General features: G+C 44.4%; 1 protein-coding gene across 6 annotated transcripts in view; it reads left to right on the plus strand.

Annotated features, from left to right (window-relative positions):
• EPS15L1 (epidermal growth factor receptor pathway substrate 15 like 1) overlaps positions 1-24357 on the plus strand; it is a gene marked incomplete at its 5' end in the record, with an annotated part of 47804 nt that overhangs the window by 21737 nt on the left and 1710 nt on the right. For 2 of the 6 annotated variants that reach the window (XM_081314701.1, XM_081314702.1), the window contains 7 exons: positions 1219-1330; positions 1898-1948; positions 3243-3379; positions 7308-7371; positions 8051-8139; positions 12008-12137; positions 18477-18682. In XM_081314701.1, the coding sequence (XP_081170827.1) occupies positions 1219-1330; positions 1898-1948; positions 3243-3379; positions 7308-7371; positions 8051-8139; positions 12008-12137; positions 18477-18682 (789 nt within the window). Of the gene's footprint in view, positions 1-1218; positions 1331-1897; positions 1949-3242; positions 3380-7307; positions 7372-8050; positions 8140-9011; positions 9060-11992; positions 12138-18476; positions 18683-24357 lie in introns of all 6 variants that reach the window. The other 4 variants (XM_081314705.1, XM_081314700.1, XM_081314704.1 and 1 more) reach the window with 4 other exon arrangements.

Raw genomic sequence — 24357 nt, forward strand, 5'->3', positions numbered from 1 at the left:
TAGCTAATACCATGAGGATGGCCTTAGAGAAATAAAAGAGAAACTGAAATGAATAATTCGCGTTTTATTCCAATTTAGAAACTGGAAATAATCCTGCCAAATATTCTGCATTTGCTGCAGATTGTAGTAGATTTCATGGAAATGCTCTAGCGACTACAGACTGGGTGATACTGATAATGGGTTGCCCACCTCTGCAGTAATAAAAGTTCTTCATTTTTTTTTAAAAAAACCCTCTTGTTGGATAACTTGTCTTGCCTTACCCATTTAGATTGCAGCTCTTTATGTTGTCCAAATATCAGGATTGTGAAGTCCAGTCCTAGCAGCTGGATTTCAGATGAGCTGCAAGGGGATGCCCATTGGGTTGTCTCCTTAGAAAACAAGGATCTTTATGTCCATTATATAAAGATTTTAAGAAGGGTCTAGTAATGGCTAATAAGGGTCTATCCACATTGTCATTGGAAGTTCATTTTTTTTTAATTTAAAAATTAAAAGCTGCAAAAAATGGTTAGAAAAAGTAAATCTAACGGCTGTCATCTAGCACCGTGGTGGCGAACCTATGGCACACATGCCACAGGTGGCACTCAGAGCCCTCTCTGTGGGCACGCACGCCGTCGCCCCAGTCCTAGGCCTTCAGCTGGGTTTTATAAAACCTTTTCGCTTTAGGCCTCCACTGCCGTGTGCATAAAAGAAAAAAGGTTCAATCAGTCAATCAATTTCTACTACTCGCGGGGGAAAAAAATCTTGCCAAGTTGGAATTGATTGATTGAACTTTTTAGTCCCACCCAGTCTGCCGTTACCACCACAGCCACGCCCACCCATTGGCCACACCCACTAATGGGCCACGCCCACCCAGCCCCGACGATACATAAGTGGGTTTTGGGTTGCAGTTTGGGCACTCGGTCTCTAAAAGGTTTGCCATCACTGATCTAGCACTTCAGTCCCAAAACATGACTTCATGTTTTGGTGTCCAATAAATACAATTTAAGTATACAAGACAAATAAAAGAATGTCTAGAATGAGGGCTATTCAACAAGTTAAAATTAGGGATAAAGAAGCAGTTGGTAAAACTGAGCTAACCTTGAAACTATTAAGAGATTAATATTAATATTAATGGATGTTTATCTTGGCCACCTTGACTTTGATTGAGAGGTCCCTTGAGGCTCACATCTTCGCCTGCTGGCCATCTGATCTTCGTGATCACTTTATGTTTGATTCCAGGATGATCCATTCAAGAACAAAGCCCTACTTTTCAGCAATAATGCCCAGGAGTTGCAGACGGACCCTTTCCAAACTGAGGATCCCTTCAAAGGAGCAGATCCCTTCAAAGGCAGTAAGTCTTCATAGGACAGGATGCTGGCCCTTTAAACTCTGCCCAGACAAAGGAGACAGTTGTTACAGCCTTCCTTAAATCTGGAAGTGAATTGACTATTTCTAATAATAATAATAATAAAGTTGGAAGGGACCTTGGAGGTCATCTAGTCCAACCCCCTGCTCAGGCAGGAAACCCTATACCATTTCAGACAAATGGCTGTCCAGTCTCTTCTTAAAAACATCCAGTGATGGAGCATTCACATCTTCCGGAGGCAGGTTGTTCCATTGATCGATCGGTCTAACAGTCAGGAAATTCCTCCTTAGTTCTAGGTTGCTTCTCTCCTTGATTAGTTTCCATCCGTTGCTTCTTGTCCTGCCTTCAGGTGCTTTGGAGAATAGCTTGACTCCCTCTTCTTTGTGGCAACCCTTGAGATATTGTTTCTCACTATCAGGACATTTTAGAAGCAAAGTAAAAACACTCCTCTCGAATGAAGAATTACACCTCAAAATGTGTTTTCAAATTCCTATTTTATCTTAGTGTTGATTTCTATAACTTTTAATTTCTGTTTCTTTCTCCTTCACACAGGCGACCCTTTTCTGAATGACCCTTTTGCTGAACAGCCTCCTGCAGGAGCCGGTAAGACAAATATTTTAAAGTTTCGGATTATTTATTTATTTATTACTTTAAAAGTTAAAGTTTCTGACTCTGGATGTGAGGTGCCTAGGCAGTAATATTTTTATAACAAAAGCCGGCAAGGGAAACCATATAATCTAATGTGAATTGTAGTCAATAGGCTCATGCATGGTGATTAAAACATCATAACAAAACAAAGCATCCCATAATTCACGGATGTCAAATCCTATTGTGTCACGTGACATGTTGTGACATATTATGATTTTTTTGGCCTTTGTGGAGCTGCGCTGGGCACGGCCTGCACTGGCACATCCGGCTCATGGGCCGCCAGTTTGACACTCCTGCCATAGTTATAATAGTAGCAGTTATCCAGGAGAAGAGCTTCTTCTGCTGTGGTTCCTGCCCTTTGGAACATTCCCCCCCCCAATGAAATCCGCACCCACCCTTTTAGCCTTGGAAAGAGACTGAAGATCTGGCTCTGCCAACTTGTCTGGGAGCACATCATTCAGGACGTTTTTAATGGATTAAGACCCCAACTCTGTGTACCTTGCTCCCTTCCTCCCCGTCTCTGTCATTCTAAACTAATCTACTGTTACAATCTGTTGCTTTAATGTTTTAATGTTGAGATGGGCAGCACATACGTTGAATATATAAATAGTTAACAAATAAAATGGCTGTTAGATTTGTAGAGTCATAGAGGAAAGGCTAAAAGGGACGCAGTGGCTCAGTGGGTTAGGACGCTGAGCTTGTCGATCAGAAGGTCGGCAGTTTGGCGGGTCGAATCCCGAGTGCCGCATAACAGAGTTGAGCGCCTGTTACTCTGCCAACCTTGCAGTTCAAAAGCATGTAAAAATGCAAGTAGAAAAATAGGGACCACTACGGTGGGAAGGTAACAGCGTTCCGTGCGCCTTTGGCGTCTAGTCATGCCGGCCACATGACCACGGAGACGTCCTCGGACAAGCGCTGGCTCTTCGGCTTTGAAACGGAGATGAGCACCAGCCCCTAGAGTCAGAAACGACTGGCACGCATGTGCGGGGGAACCTTTACCTTTACTATAGAGGAAAGGCTATGTAGTGCAATTCCTTCTTCAGATATTTAAGTTAAAATAGTCCAGATACACAGTCCTCGGTTTCCTGAACACATCTAAGTGAAGAGAAGCCCCTACTTGTTTGGATAGTGGATTTTGCCATTCTTGTTCTTAGAAATGCTTTTCTAACATTCAATTCAAATCAGCCTTCCTGTACTTGATTTGTCTTAATCTCTTGTTAATCTTCTACCTTTAACTGTCTTACATCAGATCCATTTGGAGGTGATCCATTTAAAGAAAGTGACCCATTCCAGACATCTGTGCCTGAGGATTTCTTTAAAAAGGCTGAAAAAAGTGATCCATTCACCTCGGATCCATTCTTGCAAAGTTCCACACTGCCCTCTAAAGTAAGGAGGCTTGGCTTATTCTATTTATTTCTTAGACCTTTGTCCCACTGTAGTTGAATGGTTAACAATAAAGCAAGATTAATATAATCCACAATTGTATAGCTAAAAATCTACAGTAAGAAAGCTTTAAGTTAAAGTTAAGTTATTCATATGAAAATCAAGATAATGGGAAGTGAAAGTACCATTCTGGGCTGCACCGGTCAGACCACACCTGGGATTCAATGTCCAGTTTTGGTCATCGCAGTATAAAAGAATGCTGAGGAACTAGAAACAGCATGTCATGATGTAGATCAGGGGTCTTGAAACTTGGCCCTTTTATGACTTGTGGATGTCAACGCTGCTAACATCAAATGTTTGACAATGTATGGAGATGTAGTCATTTTCCTTCTTACGTTTTACTCTTAGCATTAGAGTTAGAATTAGATGATACTGGGGGTGGGGGAGGAGGAGGAATGTGCATGGGAGTTAGATAGATATAACAATACTGGAATAGTGTGAGAATCAAGGTTTTTTGAAATAAGAGATGATAAGAAATGGCTGGTTGGAGAATTGGAGGGAAGCCTGCATTTCAAAGTAATTAGAGAATGTGATTTATGACTGTTAAATTAGAGGAGGGAATTGTGGTTGATACTATGTGCTCAGGGGAGGGGAATTCAGATTTTGGCTTTGCCTATGTACGTGCCGATGCTATGCTACTTGAATAAAGATTCTTTAAGGTAAACAATGCCTTGAAGTTCTTTGAAGACTTTCATGGGTTGGAACCATGACAGTGGACTTCAACTCCCAGAATTCCTCAGCCAGGCACGCTGGCTAAAGCATTCCGGGAGTTGAAGTCCACAAATCATAAAAGGGCCAAGTTTGGAGACCCCTGATGTAGATAACTCTGACGGTAAAGAAGCTGCTTCAGCTGAACCAGTGGATTGTCAACCTCAGGAGACATCAAGTGAGGAATCGCCTGAAGCTGATCAAACACAGACAGCATCAGGACAGCTGCAGTTGTCAGATGATGCAGTGTGGCTTCAAAGCCCCAGGACTCTGCAAAGAGAGAGAGAGAGAGAGCAAAGATGCTCAGTGAGGCTTCTTGCCAACAAGGGAGTGCTTGCTTTAATTAAATACAGCTGGCTGAAGCCTTAATTTAAGAGGCAGCTGTGACCCACATTTCCTTGTTGGAAGTAAATATCAGATCTTCTGTGTCTGACATGCCATTGCCTCCTGATTGTGTAAGAAATCTGAAAAACTGATTCTCAAACCAGCTGACAAATCATGTTTGGCTCTCCTGACTTTGGATTGGATCTTGAGTAGGCTTCTGTGTGCTTCTTTGAAAAATGAAATCTATTCAGGACAAGCCTTATAATATCTAGAGACTGCTTGATTTATACTCCTTTGCTTGTCTGCCATTTGTTTCCTTAGTCTGGAGTAAATCGCTTACCGTCTCTTAGCAACTGTGTGTGTTTGAAATCTGAAACAGGATGGAATACAGAGAAGAATGACAAAGCTTGGATGATAAATTCTGTGAAAAGCAGTTAAAGGAACTCAATATATTTAGCCTAAAGAAGAGTAGGCTAAGGAGAGGTGGGATACCAGATTTCTGATGCAGGAAGGACTGTCACAGGGAAGAGAGTGTGGGTTTATTCTCAGAGCACGTGAGGATAAAATAAGAAGCAATTCTTGGAAACTTTACAGAGGGATAGCCAAACATTAAATAAGGAGGAATTTCCTAACTATTGGAGCTATTAAACAGCGGAACAGCCTGCTTCCTAAAGTTGTGGATGTTCCATCCCTGGAGGTTTTCAAGATAAGATTGGACTGCCATTTGTCGGGAGTGATATAAGGACTCCAGTACTAGGCAGGGTTGTTGGACTAAATGGCCTCCGAGGTCCATTCCAGTCCTGTGATTCTATCAAATAAGTACTTATCAAAGGAACATGATGCCAGCGTAATATCAACAGCCACAAAGCATAGAGATGGCATCATCCCAGTCTCCATAACCAGTCTGGAGGAGGCTGCATTTTGCAGAAAGTAATTTGATGTAGCTGTTTTGATCGTTTAGGATCACTTATTACACCACCCCTCAGACTAATAGTCCTCTAGCATAATTTGCAAAATAGCAAGGAACCCAGCACAATTGCCACAATGTATTATAAAATCACAAAGATCTGTGAACCTGGGTAAATGGTCTTTGATGCCAGCATATAGGGTCAAACAAGCCTCTTGAATGAAAGCATTTCAGAAATCCATCCGGCACTCATTTTGCAGGGTCAGAGGAACTCTTGAGACGGCCATTACTGCAGCAGAGTGAAAGTAATGGTATTTAAGGTATAGAGCTCTGGAATGTCTCTATAGATGATCAACACTTAGTGTTCCTCGGCGCAAGTGTAGAACTCTGTGACTTCCAGAGTCAAGCAAGGATGAGGCCAAGAGGTCTTTTGCCCAGTTCAACTTGTTCTGCCAGTTGCAGCTCTAGCTGGGGTGTCTTATTACCTTGACTCCTGGCCATCATCATGCATCTGGACTACTGTAGTATATTCAGCTGCTTTTGAAGACCCTGCAAAAACTGCAACTCATTCAGAATGAGATGGGCCATGTGTTGCCCAGCACTTGGCGCTTTGCTCAGATGGTGTCAATCCTGTGGAGGCTGTGCTGGTTGCCAATAAGATTCCACAGGCACGTGAATGTGCTGGTTTTATATTATAAAACCTGTTACGGCTTGTCCATGGATATCTTCAGGACTGCCTCCACCATCGGATTCAGTTTATCTGAGACGTCTTTCCCAGGAGAAATGTTGGTAATGCTCTATACTGGAAAATGAAGGGGCAAAGCTCAGAGGCATTGCTTTTCTGTGATGGCTGTGGTCCTCTAGAATGGCTTCCCCAGAGGCAAGATTGGCTCCAGTGGAAATAACTTTTGAGAACTTGTGAAAATAAGTTTTTCTGGAAAGCCTGGGGCAGTGATGGTGAACCTTTTAGAGACTGAGTGCCCAAATTGCAACCCAAAACCCATTTATGTATCGTCGGGTGCCGGGTGGGCGTAGCCCATTGGGTGGGTGTGGCTGCGGTGGTAACGGCAGACTGGGTGGGACTAAATAGTTCAAAAAATCAATTCTAACTTTGCAAGATCTTTTTTTTCCCTGCGAGAAGTTGAAATTGATTGATTGAACCTTTTTTTTTTTTGCACACGGTGGCGGAGGCCTAAAGCGAAAAGGTTTTTATAAAGCCCAGCTGAAGGCCTAGGACTGGGGCGATGGTGTACGTGCCCACAGAGAGGGCTCTCCATGCCACCTGTGGCACGCATGCCATAGGCTCTCCACCACGGGCCTGGGGCAACTTGTAACATTAGGGTTATGCGATGTGATTTTTTTTTAAAAAATGAACTGGATACTTGTTTTATTTCATAATTGTGAAATGCCAAGAATCCTGAGATGTGATAGAATATAAAATAAATACTATACAGGTAGTCCTCATTTATAACGACCACTTATTCAGCGACTGAAGTTATGATGGCATTAAAAACGAGGGGCACTTACCATGGGCCCTTTGGTTGTGGCCATCATATTATCCCCATGGTCGCGCAGTTGTGATTCGGGCACTTGGCGATAGGTTCCCAATTACAGCATCACAGAATCTCATGGTCACGTGATCATCACTTACAACCTTCACTACCAGCTTCTGACAAGCAAAAGTCAAATGGGTCTCAAGTGATCACATGGCATTGTGCTATCCAATAGCAGAGAATTAGTTTAATAAAGACAAATTGGAAGTGCTGGAATTGCTGCCACTAAGAAGCACAGTCACATATCGTCCTTGGTGACTGATGGAAATTCGGATCCCAATTGCCATTGTAAAGTGAGGTCTACCTGCAGCATGGTTCTCTTCCCTATCTCTAGCAAGCCAAGTTCCTCTAACGTTTTTTCTCCTGCTCTCTGTTTTAGCCTAACCTCTTTGAGAACAGTGATCCTTTCCTAACTCTGAGCATGTCTTCTTCGAAAGGGCCAGGTAAGACTAGAGATGTTCTTCCTTTCTCCTCCTGCTTGACAAGTTTGAATTCATCATTTATGCTTTGGTATTTCCCATTGTCCGTATTTACATCCATCCACTTTCAGCCAGTAGTATTTGCATAAATCATAGAGGCAGTCATAAATGAATTTTGTGCACAAAGCAGACCGGGAAAGGTTTACTTGCAATCAAGTTTCTGCCACATTGCAAGCCTCCTGATTTGGCTAGAATTCAGGGGTGTCAAACTCAATTTCGTTGAGGGCCGCCTCAGCATTGCAGTTGCCCTCAGAGGGCCAGGTGGGTATGGCCTGGGTGGGCGTGGCCTACTGGGTGGGTGTGGCTAGAGTGTGTATAGCCTACTGGGTGGGCGTGGCCAGCTCTACATCGTTCGCATCAAGGGTGCCTATGGGGGCCTGGGCAGGAGTGGGACAGATCTGAGGGTCTCTGGCAGAAGGAGGGTCTCTGGGCCAGGGCCAGGGCAGTGGGGGCCATTTCCCTCACTGTTTCCAGGATGGCTTCATGGGCCACATGAAACCACTTTGCGGGCCGGATCTGGCCCCCGTGCCTTGTGTTTGACATGTCTGGGCTAGATGTTCCCGGGACACAGATTTGCCAGAACTCATTCTGCATTTTGGTCGTTAAAACTCAGAATCATTGCACTGTTGATGTTTGCTTTCAGATCCTTTTGGGACAGTAGATGCCTTTGGTAGCAGCACCTTCAGCACCCATAGTAGCGAAGGATTTGCAGATTTCAGTCGGATGTCGAAGGTAAATTTCTTTCAGAAGGTTTTTTCCCCTTTGCTAAGGGAAATGGGAAGGTTGCTTTCTGCTTTCTTTAGCACTGATGACATTACCTAATAGGTAATGAAATGTCTGCAAGCACACAACCAGGCTTAGAGAGCACCAAGGACTCCACAATTCCTTTCACAAGCAACATGACTCAGCTTCACAGGTCTTGTGCTTGTGAGCCGTTTGTGTCCAGTCTTACTTATGAAGCAAACTGAGTTTGGCTCATTCTGACATAGTTGCTGCATATTATTGGGTAAATGGCCATTATTTCTTCTTTTCCACAGCCCAGCCTACTCTGCAGGGCTGTAGAAATGGTTATGCCTACTCTGCAGGGCTGTAGAAATGGTTATGGAATAGAAACCATTCTTTTCCAGTGTTTAGAGAAACACTTTTTACATGTTTAAAACATTTTTAATGAATGGCCCTTTATCCCACTAGATGGCAGCAGCTGTTTTTCCATATCAAGGTGTTCAGATTCACTTAGCTAAGCAGCCAGGAAACTCATAGTCTTTTTTTATCCTATCCAAACCCTTCTTTTCCTTCTGCAAATCTACAATAATCATAAAATATTTACTATAAATGTATGGATGGGGGGTGGGGTTCAAGAACAGGACAAACAAGATTAACCTTCAAGGGTATTTTCTGTGAAAAATCCACAACTCAACGTAAGGGTCATGCTTTAATTGCAAACGGCCTCAGGTTCCTTGGATCTTTCCTCCACAAATTTTATAGCAGCTGTTGTGAAAAGCTGTTAATCAGATTCTAATTCACCGCTGCTCTGTAGAGTTGATAGTAAAGTAGAATCTCAGATCAGAGGTGGTCCATCTAGTCAATATCCCTGTTTCTCTTAGTCGCAAACAGATGTCTCTAGAAGACTTAGGAGCAGGAGATATGAGCAGGCAAGTAGCTCCTTCCTCTCTGTTGTTGTCATTGTGTAATTTCTGGCATTCCGATGTAAGCTGCTGCCAGTTCTGGAGGTGGAAAGGTCAGTAGTTTGGCTAAGTAGCTTCCAGTGGCTCTAGAACACTCAAATATATTCTCTGGTGACTAGAGAGAGTTCACCCCAGAACCAGGTAGTTCTCGACTTACAACAGTTTGCTGAGTGACCGTTCGAAGTCACAGCGGCACTGAAAAAAGTGACTTATGACCATTTTTCACACTCACGACTATTGCATCCCCATGGTCATGTGATTTACATTCGGATGTTTGACAGCCAATTCATACTTATGACGGTTGCGGTGTCCCAGGGTCACGTGACCACCTTCTGCAGCCTTCTGACAAGCAGTCAGTGGGGAAGCCAGATTCACCTCTTAACAACTGCAGTGATTCACATAACAACTGTGGCAAGAAAAGTCCTAAAATAGGACAAAACTCACTTAACAAATTTCTCACTCAAGCAACATAAATTTTGGGGTCAATTGTGGTCGTACGTTGAGGACTACCTGTAATCTTCGGTATGCGTTAAGGAGCAATTTATTTATCAAATATGTATAGCCACCTATTTCACCAAAAGTTACTCTGGGCAGCATATAATAACCAAATAAAATAATATAAAATCAGGAGTTATAAGAACAGTCATAAATATGAACAATCTTTATTAAAAATGAAAATATTTAAAAACCAGAGTATACAAAGCAGAGAATGAGTGTATAAACCACACACAGCTAGTCCTTGATTTACAACCATTTGTTTAGGGACTTTTGAAGTTACAATGGTACTGGAAAAGGTGACTTATGATAGGTCCTCGCACTTATGACTGTCACAACATCCCCATGGCCACATGATCAAAATTCAGGTATTTGGCAACTAGCATGTATTTATGATGGTTGCAGTGTCCTGAGTTCTTGTGATTGCCATTTACAATCTCCCCAGCCAGCTTCCAACAAGCAAAATCAGTGAGGGAAACAGATTAAGGACTGCATGATTCACCGAACAACCATGACAAACAAAAATGTAAAATTGGATGAACTCACTTAACAACTGCCTTGCTTAGCAACACAAATTTGATCCCACTTGTGCTTGTAAGTCGAGGACTACCTGTATCAACCACAGTATAATACCTTAAGATATTGCTAGTTCCCTGGGACCCCCAAACCTGTGATATAACCAGGTCAAAACCAACTTGAGGAACCAGGTCTTGATTCCTCAACATTAAAACAAGAATGGAGCTAATCTGACTCTGGGGGGGGGGTGGATGTTCCATAAGGCCATAGCAGAGGAGGCCAATTCATGGGATCCATCAACGTAGATCCCTCGCAGATAGTACTCACGGCATGCCCTGTTTGGTGGATCTAATGGGATGGGCTGATGTAACTGGAGAGAGGCAGTACCTCAGATATGTCCCATACCATGAATCCAAGTCAGTGACTTCTGTATTTCTTCCTACTAAATGCCAGGATAGTCTAGACCAGGGGGTCTTCAAACTTGGCCCTTTTATGACTTGTGGACTTCAACTCTTAGAATTCCTCAGCCAGTGTGCCTGGTTGAGGAATTCTGGGAGTTGAAGTCCACAAGTCATAAAAGGGCCAGGTTTCAAGAGCCCTGGTCTAGACCAGGGGTCGGCAACCTGAAAAAGCAAAAGAGCCACTGGGAACCGGTTCCATCACACATAAAAAAAGTGGGAGCCGCGCGCGTGCATCTACGCACGCGCATGCGCATAAAACAAAATGTTTTGCGCATGCACAAAACGTTTTTGTTTTTTGCACATGCGCGTGCGTGGATGCACGCGCGCGGCTGCCACTTTTTTTAATGTGGACGCACCTACACGCCAGCGGCGACGGGTCTCCATGGTGACGGGCGCTGGGTTGCGGCGGCGCCGGAGCCACCCCCGGGACCTCCAAACTGCCGCCCGAACACCCGTTTGGAGACCTGCTGGTGCAGCACCAGCAGGTCTCCAAACGGTTATTCGGGCGGAGGTGCACGCGCACCTCTCCAAAGGTGCGCGCAGGAACTCTCCAAAGATGATTGCAAAGGAGCGCGCAGCTCTCCAAACCTTTGGAGTGGTGCGCGCACACCTCCTCCCATTCAGAGTGGTGCGCACGCACCTCCGCCTGTTCCGAGAGGTGCGCGCGCAGCTCTCCAAACCTTTGGAGTGGTGCACGCGCACCTCCTCCCGTTCGGAGTGGTGCGCGTGCACCTCCGCCCGATCGGAGATGTGCGCGTGCACCGGGCAACTGGGAGCCGCAGGAGACGGCTCAAAGAGCCGCATGGGGCTCTGGAGCCGCGGGTAGCCGACCCGTGGTCTAGACAATGACTAGATTGATTTTGCTACAGCTGTACCCACCCAGGAAACCCAAGCACAGCTTCACATTGTGTGCAATGGCAACTTGTGTCGGAGTGTAGGATTGTTTTTCCTGCTATTGACAAATCCTTCGCAGTTATTAAATGTCTAGTTTTGCTTTCCCCTCTTTCTTAATATTTGGATGTGGAAGGGGCTACACTGGGACTTAAGAAGCAGTGTTTTGTGCGTGTGCGTGTACGTGCATGTCTCTAGTGATTCTCAACTTGGAAGAAATTTATTACAGACCTAGACATGGTGCAAGTTTGTATATACTGCTGCCTCACTCACTCCATGCCTGCCCTTTAGGCAAATTGGGATCTACTGCCATTTTAAAACACATGTTTCTTAAAACCAACACCGATATTGCACCCAAAGCTGCTGAGTACACGGCTTGGGGATTCTTCTGCCAGCTTCTCTGCTGTCTTTCCAAGGTCCTTCTCTCCCTCCCCCTCGCCTCTCAACAGGCTCGCAACTGAGCCTGTCCTCCATCTTCTGCATCCGCACCTGATTTCCCCCCCCCCTTTGCTTCTCTGTGCAACGGTCTAAATGCAGATCTTTCTCACGCAGCCTCCAGCTTCTGATCCATTCTCCTCTTTTGGAGGAGCTGGGTTCTCTGATGATCCTTTTAAGACTAAAGCAGACACTCCTGCCCTCCCGCCGAAGAAAAATATGCCTCCCAGGCCTGAGCCACCCAGTGGTGAGTTATATTTCTTTTGGGATGCTTGCTCACCAATGACAGCAAATGGTTGGCCACTTTTGGGGGAGTAGGGGTGGTGAAACTCTCTTGAGTTTCCTCTAAAGCAAACTTTTTCTAGGGAGTAGCTTTTCTCCTCCCCCTCCCTCCCTCCCTCCCTCCCTCCTTCTTATACTTTCACTTGTTTGCTTTGATTCCCTTCTGCCCTGTCTGTCTCTTTTGCTCTTTCTGTTCCTCTGCCGGAATAATTGCAAGTTCTCTGGAAGCTACAGACTAGTTTCTGTGCTCGGTGGCTTGAGTTTTCCCTTCCCAAGTTCCCAAATAAATAGGCAAATAGAAATCAAATAAAGCAATTTTACGTGGTTATTGTTTCCTTTTCCACCATGACTTGTCACAGACTGAACAATGTGCGAAGTTGCCAGTGTGTCTTTTCCTCCCTTTGCTTTGCTTTTCCCATCCTGCGTGACACCAACCGACAGGAGAAGTCGCGAAATGATTTTATAAAATGCAAATGTTTCTCTCTGCGGTGTTCTTGTTTTATGCGCACGTGAGTGCATGCATGCACACACAAATTTCAAAATCCCCTTTAGAAACGTTTTTGGGCCGACAGGTTCGCCAATCCCACAGTTCATCGTATAAATAAGTACACCTTGGCTTTAGGCGTGGCTGAGATCCTGGATTGTCCAATTTGGCCAGCGTGGGACAGGAGCAAAAATTTATGCTGCTTCCCTCACCCTCTCCAAATCCAGAGAGGATTCATTAAACCTCCACAGACTTCTTCTCACCATGCTGCTAAAGGTCTAACACACCTTGCAGATAGTGCTATGTTATGCTGCTCAAGTGCCCAGAAAGGAGCCGTGTAACTGTACCATGGTAATGTGAAGAATGTCAAAGAGTTTCCCTATCAGAGGTTAGTTGCTCATTTCAGTCATTTGGGCATGAAAACTCCCCTCTCCCCCCCTTTTTTTATTTCTTCATTAAATATCTGCTAGAAACCGTCAGTTAAGACCTCTCCTAGGAGTTCAAACAGATGATTAGTGCAAAAACAAAAAAAGGAACCTAACTGCTGATAAGAGATCTCTCAGTGCTCACCGCTATCTAGCTTCTAGGTAAAAGTTGTTGAGCCTCAAAAGAGAGAAACAGATTTTTTTTCTAAGTACAGGAAATGTCTGTGTGGGTGTCAGTGATTGCAAGTCAATTTAGTGTAGCCCTTGTAGGTCTGTGATCCTGAGGCCAGCTGCCTCAGCCCCACCCAGACTCACATCCTCTTAACATGCCTTGAGCAGCAGTGGTGCTCGCCAGCAATGTCAGAAAGCACATTCTTCTGTTGACATAGAAGAGTTAGGGTGATGGTGTTCTTCTAAACCTGCAAGGGACAACAATACCGGTGTACAGAAAACCTGCCATTCTTTTCAAAACATTCATTAGGCCTCATCCAGGTGGCTGCTGCTGCTGCCTGAATCAAGTTGGTTTCCTTTTAAAAAAAATAAAATAAAATAAAATCTGGCCAAGTTTTTCTCTGATTATATTTTCTGGGCATGAGTGCGGAAAAGGTGACTTCATGTATTTCCTCCAGGAATTACTTTCGCACTGACGCAGACTTGCCTGCGTTTCCTTTCCTGAGCGAACGTGACAGACCAGGTGCTCAATCAGGGTGTTAGAAGAAGCCGCTCAGGCTTCTGGATGGATGTTTGTTGTGCACAAAACCTAAATTTGTACAATACCCATCATCTTCAGGTGGGTTTGGTTCAGCATCCTTGGGCTGCAAGTGCCTCACTATGTTACGGAGACACGATGCTGGAGACATGATGCAAGGGGTTCTTTCTGTCAAGCCCAAGGGAGCCAATGAAGTAAGAGAACATTTTGAACATAGCCAAGAGTGCTTTCAGGTTGTGAGACAATATCCAGCTATTGCAAGAAAATGAGATGACTTTCAGTTGATAGATCAATCACAGCCCAATTTAAAGGCCACCTTGGTTAAGGCTTCTGAGAATTGCGACTGAACGCAATGTCAGATTAAGCAAATCTTAATTTAAAGGCCACCTTGGTTAAGGCTTCTGAGAATTGCGACTGAACGCAATGTCAGATTAAGCAAATCTTTTCTAGAAGACGCTGCTGCTATTTTGTCAGTATGATGGAAACAGAACCATTTTCCCCCCTTGCAGATTCCAGAACTAGATGTATAGGATTACTATACTTGAAAGATGGTTGTGGTGAGCCAGAAAGAGGCTGTTTCCTTCTGACTGAGGTGCTTCCCTGTATCACAATGTTATCAGACATTTTAAGGAATACTCTAGTAAAAGTGTTTTCAGGGGGCTCAGAGGGCATTTACAAGATAAGCTTTCTAATCTGTTAAGATGTGTCTTCAGAGTCCAGAATTTAAACGAGCGTAACTGATTAATTTGTTACGCTGAGATTGCAGTTGGGGCTCAGTTGCTAAATCTGACCTGAAATTATTTGGCTGTTGCAGACCTTTTAACACTGCTGAGCACGAACATTGAAAGAAAGAGGCTCGCGCACGTGTGACTGTTGGAAATCAGTTTCAAAGGCCGACATGATGCAACATTTGGTATATCACAGGTCTTTGAAACTAAATCCTTAAACAACAAACATCTCCCCCCCCCCCCCGTGCATAGATATAACTCTTAACATCGTTAGCCTGTTCCACCTTCGTCAAAAGTTTGCTTTGGTGAGAAACTGCCTTTTGCAGGGTTGGCACTGTTTCTTGCCTCGGTGGTTAACGCCTCTGCTTCTGAATTCAGGACTTAAAACTCTGTTTTCACATCACTGGAGGCCATTTCTTGTGGCTGAAATGTTGAAGAAATTCCATGACGCATCACCAGGCAACTTACGATAGCTGGGTCGATCTATTTGGACACTTCAGTTATACCTTCAGGTTTCACAGGCATCTTCACAGGTTTTGTGGCTGGATTTTCTCCACTTGCAATCTTGTTTTAATGGCAGGGGGAATTCTCAGAAAGTGTCTGGGATTGTCCTTATGTGCAGGGTGAGCATTCTTGCGCCCCCACCCACCCACCCCTTACAAATTTATTATTTATTTATTAATTCGGTTTATATACCGCCCTACTCCCGAAGGACTCAGGGCGGTTTACAAGGCAAAATTTAAAAACAATACAATATAAAATTAAAATTAAATTAAGTCTAGCCCCCAAAAAATTAAAATCACAATTTAAAAACATTAAAACCCCTCAGTCCAGACCAGATAGCTCAAAAAGCCAGGTTTTTAGGTCCTGGCGAAATGAACGAAGGTCGGGGGGGGCAGTCTGGAGTTCCGTTGGCAGTTGATTCCATAGGGCAGGCGTGCCCACAGAGAAGGCCCTCCCCCTGGGGATCGCCCGTCGGCGATCCTTGACCGGCGGTACCCTGAGGAGGCCCTCCCTGTGGGAGCGCACAGGACGATGGGAAATTGGCGCTGGCAGCAGGTGCTCCAGTAGAAACTCATGCTTGCCTTGTCTTTGGCAGTCTAGGAATAGAGAACTTTCTGACAGAGCTGAGATAAGCTAAGCTGAGCTGCTTGTGGGCACATTCAGCTTCCCCAGCGTTTGCAGGTACTTTGACGGACTGCCTGGGACAGGTTTGCAAGCTGAGGGCACTGCTGTTTTTCTTTTTTCTTTTTTTTTCTTTCTCTCTCCCCCGCCCCCCTCCTTTTTTTCTCTTTTTTTTTTTGCCTCCTTTGACTAGCAGGAAACCCCACCTGAAAAGGAGGCTGCCATGAGATCTGGCAGGATGGGGGCAGCTTGCGCCCATCAGCAGCAGCGTCTCTGGGGAGGGCACAGTGCATTCACAATTCTGCTTTGTGCCCTTTGAAGGGGAGAGCAGCCCTGATTCTGAAAAGACCAGGATGGAGCTCAGTGAATGCCTCTCTGCCCATCTCAGCAATGACTTCTTCTTTTTTTTCCCCGCAACAGCCTTTTAGCAGCTCTTGATAAAAAATTCCCAAGGTGCTTGCTTTGTCTAACCCAGGGGTAGGCAACCTCGGCTCTTTTATGACTCGTGGACTTCAACTCCTAGAATTCCTGTCAGCTATGCTGACTCAGGAATTCTGGGAGTTGAAGTCCACGAGTCATAAAAGAGCCGAGGTTGCCTACCCTTGGTCTAACCCAGAGGTAGGCAACCTCGGCTCTTTTATGACTCGTGGACTTCAACTCCCAGAATTCCTGAGCCAACATGGGGGAACTATGGCCCCCTCATGACTCGTGGACTTCAACTCCCAGAATTCCTGAGCCAGCATGAGGGAACTATGGCCCCCTCATGACTCGTGGACTTCAACTCCCAGAATTCCTTAGCCAGCCTGGCTCAGCTTGTAAACCTCTCCCTTTCCCCTCAGCATGGCTGGCTCAGGAATTCTGGGAGTTGAAGTCCACGAGCCATAAAAGAGCCAAGGTTGCCTAGCCCTGGTCTAACCCAACGCAAATCCGAGTGTGGTCTTGGCCTGTACACAGAGCAGGGAGAAATGGTAGAATAGGGATCTGCCACTTCAAGCTCTTGTCAGGTGGGCCAGAGGTGGGAGCTAGTGCAGCTCTCTTTCAGATTAGGTAGTTTTCCCTTGAAAAACATCCAGTAGTGAGTCAGCTTTGAGCAAAGGGCAGAGCATAGTCTTAATAGGTTACTGCTTACCTGGAATTATTCAGGCCTCCCTCCTTCCCATCTGCAGAAGATGCTCGGCACATTTTCTCCACCTCCTCTGCATCTCTTTGTGTAGATTGGACATGTCCTGTGCTTTCTCAGGTGAACCCAAACGTTGGTTGAAGTTCCCAAAAGTACATGGGAGGGTTGAGAAAACAGCTTTTTTCTTTCTTTCTTTTGAGATGGGGTGGAGAAAACAGAAGAGTCATTTTAACTGAGGTTTGCCTCCTGAGCTTCCTTATTTTAAGACTTCTGGGAGATTGGGGGTGGGGGGGGTTGTACCCAGAGTAGCTTGTCTAGCTTGCCCAAGAGTTTGAGGTGCGAATTGCTGTCCCTTTTTGAATACCACAGCTTCTTGGCAAGGCTTCTGAAGCGCCATTCTGGTTTGTAGTGAGATGGCTGCTTTTGGAGAAACAAGACATCCGATGCCACCGTATGCATCTACAAGTTTTGTGGCTTTTCTTAAGATCATGAACTTTGCACATATTGAAAGACAGTTGGTGTACTTGGGTAGAAGGTTCACCTCCAAGAAGCGGGCCATGGGAACAGTGCCTCGTTGCAGTCCTAGAGAGCCACTACCAGCCAGTGCAGAAAATGCTGGGTGGGGGGCTACCCCAATGGCCTCACTCAATCGAAGGCAGCTTTGCTGGAGTAGAAAAGGGAAGTTGAACGAATCTCTGCTGTGGCAGCTGCCGCAAAGCCACTCTGCACGTGCCTCTCGCTTTGAGCCAGAGGTTCGAACTGCCATGGAAGGTGCTCCGAGCAACTCTTGTTGAATTAGCAGGCTCAGCCAAAGGCTCTGTGCTCTCCTCCTCTAGTCCCAAATAGGTGGGAAGAAGGCCCACCTCATCGCCCCCATGGGTCTTTCCTCAGAGCTGAGGCGGGGGGGGGGGGAAGCTGCTGGTGCTTATTTGAAATTTTTTTTTCCTGCATTGAAAACTGCTGTTTATCGTCATTTTGTTGAAGTGAGCCCTCTGTGTGGTTTGTGTTCACCACTTAGGCAACTGCTGAAAATCTTGCGGTTTTCAGCTGAGGGACCTGTTTTACTACTTGGGGGAAGGAGGAAGAGAAAATACATTAGGCAGTGATAACAACAGAGTACTTAAAATATCAGCAGCAATGTGCTTATTTTCCAACCCTTGACAAGAGCCCATTTGTGGTATTGATCATAACTAAGAAAATCACTCTGGCTTTCTTTGAACTGCATCTGTTGTTGTTGTTTTTTTTTCCCCTTTTTGTAAGAACTAGCCTTCCTCGGCCTTACATCCCGTCACCGCTCCCAGGGTTCCTAAGCAGACCCTGAAAGATGCCAGATGGTATAAGATTTGTCCCAGCCCACCCCCCGCCCCCCCAAAAAAATCTGTCCGTTGGACTGAAACTTTTAGATACTCTTGGGGCTTTCTGTACGATGACTTTGGTTTTGAGTAGCGCAGATATATATTCGGGAGGGGAGACGGTTATTAAAAGCAAAAGCCCATTTAAATCTGGGCCCAGTCTGGCTATGCAAAAACCTGCCCCCATCCCCCTCAATTTTAGCCACTCATGAACTCACTGTAGGGCAGAGTGGTGCCAGTGGTGGACGTTTTGCCTTCCTGGGTAAGAGTTAGATATTTTTTCTATGGTAAGTAACCTTTCCCTTTCTTCCTTTTTGTTCTTTCCTTCCTTTTCCTTTCTCTCTCTCTCAACCTTTTCCAGGTAAAAGTCCTCCTGTAAGCCAAGTCGGGTCTTCCGATTTTGCCAAGCCCCCCGATCCATTTCAGCCATTCGGGGCTGACAGCAGTGACCCCTTTCAGAGTAAAAAGGGGTTTGGGGACCTATTTAGTGGAAGAGTCCTGTTTGCTCCTTCCTCTTCAAGTAAACCTCCTAAAGACTCTTCCCGGGGGTTTGCTGACTTCAGTTCTGTAAGTTAAGTTCCTTCTCTCTGCATCAACAGCTGCTTTTTCTAAGCTGCTAAATAGCAGTTGCCTCTGGGCTCTCATTTCTGTTTCAATTGTCCCTCTTCTCCTTTTCCTTTTTCACAGCTTTTTGTCTCTTAATCCTTCATGCTGTCTCTCTTCACACCTGATGTAGTTCTGTATTTACTTCTGTATTCCAACACCTTGACTTAATCAATAAAGAGAGTTTGAGTTTGATGCTGCTAATTAGAGAGGTTTGTTTGCTTGCTTGTCTAGTGGAATGTTGCTTTTTCTTCCAAATTTCCAGAGTTCTTTGGAGGCCTTGAGAGGGGACTACATCCTGGAGCCTCCTTCAGGAACCTCTGGAATCCAGAAAAAAATGCTGCTTATTGTAATGTTTTCAGCCTTTTGCAACCAAACACTTTGTCTGTATTCCACAAATTGACATGAGGACTAATAGTAGTGCCCATATTTGTTTCAGCCAATAATTTGCAAGGACACACCAGCCCTTTATTTTCACACATTTAGTAGACGTGTATATTATAAAGCTGAAATAAATAGTAAGCGAGGCCATGTGGGAAAGCAGGTAGTATTTAAACAGCCTTCCCCTGCTTGTGTGCGCCAAACATGATTGAGCTACAACTCCCAGGATGCCCAAGTATCATAGCCAATTGCTGGGACAGCTAAGAATTAAGAATATTATAATTGCTACTTATTTAAAAAGTGTCAATTTGGGGGCAACTATTTTGAAGGGAATAGAGAAGATCACTCAGCTGAGTGATCTGTCTCAACAGTGTAATGTTGAGGAATGAGAGTAATAAATACCATTGTCCTAAGATTAAATGTACAAAATATGTAGAAGCACGGAAGTGGGAACTTAACATATTAAACTCAGCAGTTAGGCACTGAGGATGGATATGGAGATGTAACGTGACTGCATTGTTAGGTACCATCCAGGCAGGGGCATCCACAGGAGAGATTGAAAGTCAGGATGGTGGTTGTAGTTACACAGTCAAAGCTCTGTACTAGTGTCACAAACTTGCCAATGTTAAGATGTGTAAACTACAACTCCCTGAATTCTGGGAGTTGTAGTCCATATGTCTTAAAGTTGCCAAATTAGATTTTTTGTTTTACCCTGGAGAAATACAAACTATTTGGAACTAATGGCAATCCAGTGTTTAGAAAGTTCTCAGAAGCAGTAAGCGAATGCTTCATCTCTTCATAAATAGAATTGGGGGAGTATTGTATCCATGGAAAGATCCATGATCCATAAAATGGATGAACAAGGAGCATGCTACAGAAAAGATTACACAAGCACACATCCAGGCTAGTTTAGGCTAAATAAAGATATTTTCATGGTGCAGCAGAACATTATGGAGAAGCAAGGGGTGTCTGTTTGACATCCGGTAACTTAAAGGTCTGGTTTTTAGTACTAGATTTTAGATGAATGCTGGCATGATTAAAGTTCAACTGATAAACAGGAAAACCTAAATAACACAATCTTGGTTTTATTTTGTCTTTTCAAAGACACTTTCAACCTCTTGTTTTCCTTGTTGGGCATTCATTTTCTCAGCAGAAATTGAGCTATATGATCAACCTCTGAGAATTGCTTTCCCCCCCTTTTTTTAACACAAATCCTGTTTTTTTTTTCTGGTTATATAATCTCTCTACGAGTCTGTGGTGTTGAACCTGCCATTTGATTTGCCATCTTCAGTATGGTAACTCATACAAATCTTGGGTCCTTGAATAGGAGGAGGATGAGACAGAGTCATCCCCTTCCCCCAAAGCTCTCCCCACTTCTCAGAAAGAGTTGTGTAATTCCTTCAGTGGAAGCAGTCAGTTCTTTCTTTCTCTTCACTGCATGCGCTTGCATGCCTGCAGCCTAGCCACTGCAGAGAACAATGAAGATGTTCACAAGGGTCTGGAACAGGGGTCTTCAAACTTGGCCCTTTTATGACTTGTGGACTTCAACCCCCAGAATTCCTCAGCCAGCATGGCTGGCTGAGGAATTCTGGGGGTTGAAGTCCACAAGTCATAAAAGGGCCAAGTTTGAAGACCCCTGGTCTGGAATATATTAAACTCTGTTTAACCTAAAGCTTTATAGACTTCCTCCGTCCAGCTGGATGTGTGTACATGAATAGGGCAATGTGGGGTATGTTTGTGCATTTAAACCTCTTACTAAAAATCTGACTATCCCTACTACCATCTTGGCCAGCCATGTAATTTTTTTTTAACAATCCATTCCTACTTACATTGTAACACTGAATTTCACTTATAGCTTGTATGTGCGGTTTGGTGCGTAACATAGCATGCATTTGTAGTAGCAAGGAGGATGCTTCTGATTTTTCTTCTACTATTACTTTGAAATACAAGCACCGAGAAAGCATAGAGGATGTTGTCTTTGTGGGCTGAGCTTTGCATTCCCTCGGGCTTGATGTTTGGTTTGAGTCCTCACCTCTTCCTCCTAAGGTCCATGAACCACAGCTTCAGACGGGTGACCCTGGAAAAGGGTTAAGCTAGCTTCTGTTGTGCCTGGTGTTGTCCACGTTCTACAGAATGCAAAATTAATCCTTGCAAGGGCTGTGTCTCCAGCATCTGGCTTGATTCCACATCTAAGCTGGGGAAAGCCCTCTGGGACTTGTTGACCTTTCCATTGCTTGCATTGCTTGCAATTTTAGTTGGGATGGGCTTCATTACATTCCTGATTCTCCCACACCCTCTGGAGCTGTCAACATACTTCTCTTTTCAGGTGTCAAGCACATAACTGAGCCTTGCTGGAGAGAGGAAATAGAGGATTTTTTTTTACAGCTGCATAACAGATAGAAAACATGTTGTTTTTTTTCTGGTGTAGTCAAGTAATAGGATACCCCCTTCGATTAGGGTCAGCAACCTGAAACAGTGAAAGAGCCACTCGGAACCGGTTCCCTCACAAAAGGAAAAACTGGGAGCCGCAAAAAAATGTGTGTACATGCGCGCATGCGCAGAACAGGGTTTGACTGAAGAGTAGAGCCAAAGCGAGATATGCACCTACCCTGCATATTTGAATTGATTGGTTGAACTTTTTTAGTCCCACTTTTTTTTTTGACTGCACGTGGCAGAGGACTAGGAGACGGCTGAATAGCAATAGCACTTAGACTTATGTACTGCTTCATAGTGCTTTACAACGGTTTACAGACTCGGCATATTGCCCCCCAACAATCTGGGTCCTTATTTTACCAACCTCGGAAGGATGGAAAGCTAAGTCAACCTTGAGGGGTCAAGATCAAACTTCTGGCAGTGGGAATGTAGAGTTAGCCTGCAGTACTGCCTTCTAACCACTGTGCCACCATGGCTCTAAACTTATATTTACACAGTTGCTTCTTTCCATTTGTTTCAAGAATATATATAGCCAGTGGTGGGATTCAGCCAGCTCACACCAGTTCGGCAGAACTGGTAGCTAATTTTTTTGTTGCCCAGGCCCAGAATGGACATCCGAAAGCGGCATCTACACAGAGAACCAATCGTTCACATATTTGAATCCCACCACTGTATATAGCACTAGGTGTTGGCTACCGCTTAGGATTAAACGCAAAGTAGCATCCCTTCTCTTCAGCTTCACGACTTAGTCCTTCATCTTTTAAGAGTTGTTTCAAAACATTATTTTGACAAAAAATGTTCGTTTGGAAAGTCATGTCAGGTTGCTGCAATAATTCAGTCTGAGGATCATTGATTTTAGTTTTCCTCATATAAAATTGCTGGAACCATTTCTCCTTTAGATCCCTTCCTGGTTTAAGTTTCCCTTTCAGGATCTTCTCTCGTGCTACCAAATGAAAGCGGATGCCAAGTACGGTTAGTTGCTGGGATTTTGTGAAGGGTGTCTCTTCCTTCTGAAGTTTGACATCATTTTCTCTTAATGTACAGTGTCCCGCACTTACCATTATTGGTTTCCCTGTCTTACCCTTTAGATAACAGTGTTTCCCAAACTAGGCCGATTGAACATGTGTGGACTTCAACTCCCAGAGGCTGGGGAATTCTGGGAGTTGAAGTCCACACATCTTCAAGTGACCAAGGTTGGGAAAGACTGCTTTAGAAGGTATATCTAGAAGTGATGCTGTTTCACTAGATTTCTACTGCAACTGCCCCCATTATCTATAAAACTCCCCCATCATGCTTTGAAAATCTCCAAATAAGTATAAAGGTAAAGGTTCACCCGCACGTGCGTGCTAGTCGTTTCCGACTCTAGGGGCCGGTGCTCATCTGTGTTTCAAAGCTGAAGAGCCAGCGCTTGTCTGAGGACGTCTCCGTGGTCATGTGGCCGGCATGACTTAAACGCCAAAGACGCACGGAACGCTGTTACCTTCCCACCGGAGTGGTCCCTATTTTTCTACTTGCATTTTGACGTGCTTTCGAACTGCTAGGTTGGCAGAAGCTGGGACGAGTAACAGGCGCTCACTCTGCTACGCGGCACTCGGGATTCGACCCGCCAAACTGCCGACCTTCTGATCGACAAGCTCAGCGTCCTAACCCACTGTATAGAAACATCTAATTTCTAGTGTTTTCTCCATACATCTTGAACAAAATGCCTTTGGCTTTCGTGGACCTTACTTTCTATTTCCGTGCTTTCTCCATTTTGACAATCAAAAATAGTTTCATCATCAATACTTGGGAGGGTGTAGTTTTGTTTCAGGGATCATTTTAAAAAACTTTATGCTGCCACCTTGCTCTTCAGCAGCTGTGTGCCTGGCATCTGATTCCAGAAATAAAGGGGCACTGGAGGAACCGTTCCTCCTCCTTCACTAAGATTCTTCTCAGAGCTTGAGCTGTTTTCTTTATTCATGGGATGGATGCAATGCACTTGATTTCTGTCATATTTCCCCTGAAACCTTTTAATTACCAATAAAGGAGACTATTTGTAGCTCAGGGTTGAAATGAGGAGTCCTTAGTGCTCTCCGAGCTTGGCTGTTTTCTTTCAAGAAAACAACCAAGCTCGGAGAGCACCAAAGATCCCTCACCTTGTAATTAGTGATGGCCTCAATATGTGTTAGCAAAGTATTGCTCACTGCAATGTTCTTTTATTTTTACTTATTTGTTAGATTTATACTGTAGTCTGCCTTTTCTCCCGAAGACAAAGGTGGCATATATAGCATTTCCTCTTCCAGTTTTTCCCCACAACAGCAACCCTGCGAGATAGGTTGAGCTGAGACAAAAGTATTGGTCCAAGGGAGTTTCTGTGGGCAGTGGTGGATATAAACTCATCAGGCCTCTTATCAAGAATTTAATCCCTGCACTACTACACTGGTTGTCTCACAGACGCTGCTACTTTTATACCAGATTGTTCATCCCTCCCCTGTTCTGCCATTACTACTACTACTGCTACTACTACTACTACTACTACTACTACTATTATTATTATTATTATTATTATTATTATTATTATTATTATTATTATTATTATTATTATTGAAAAGCATCAGGACTTGACTTTGAGGGCTTCTACATGCCAAATAGATTATCTCTCTGGAGGGCAGACTTAAACCCAAGCCCTTTTAAATTTCAGCTTTATGTCAAGTGTACTTTTTAGAATTACGTTGCATGCGTTTCCCCTTTCTTCTTCCATCCATACCAGCTTGTAATGGCAAAAAAGAAGACAGCAACAATGTTCATAGTTGTAGCCCTTATCTGGCATCATATGATTCTGAATC

The sequence above is a fragment of the Vipera berus genome, assembly GCF_964194415.1.
Source record: "Vipera berus genome assembly, chromosome: 1".
Lineage (NCBI taxonomy): Eukaryota > Metazoa > Chordata > Lepidosauria > Squamata > Viperidae > Vipera > Vipera berus.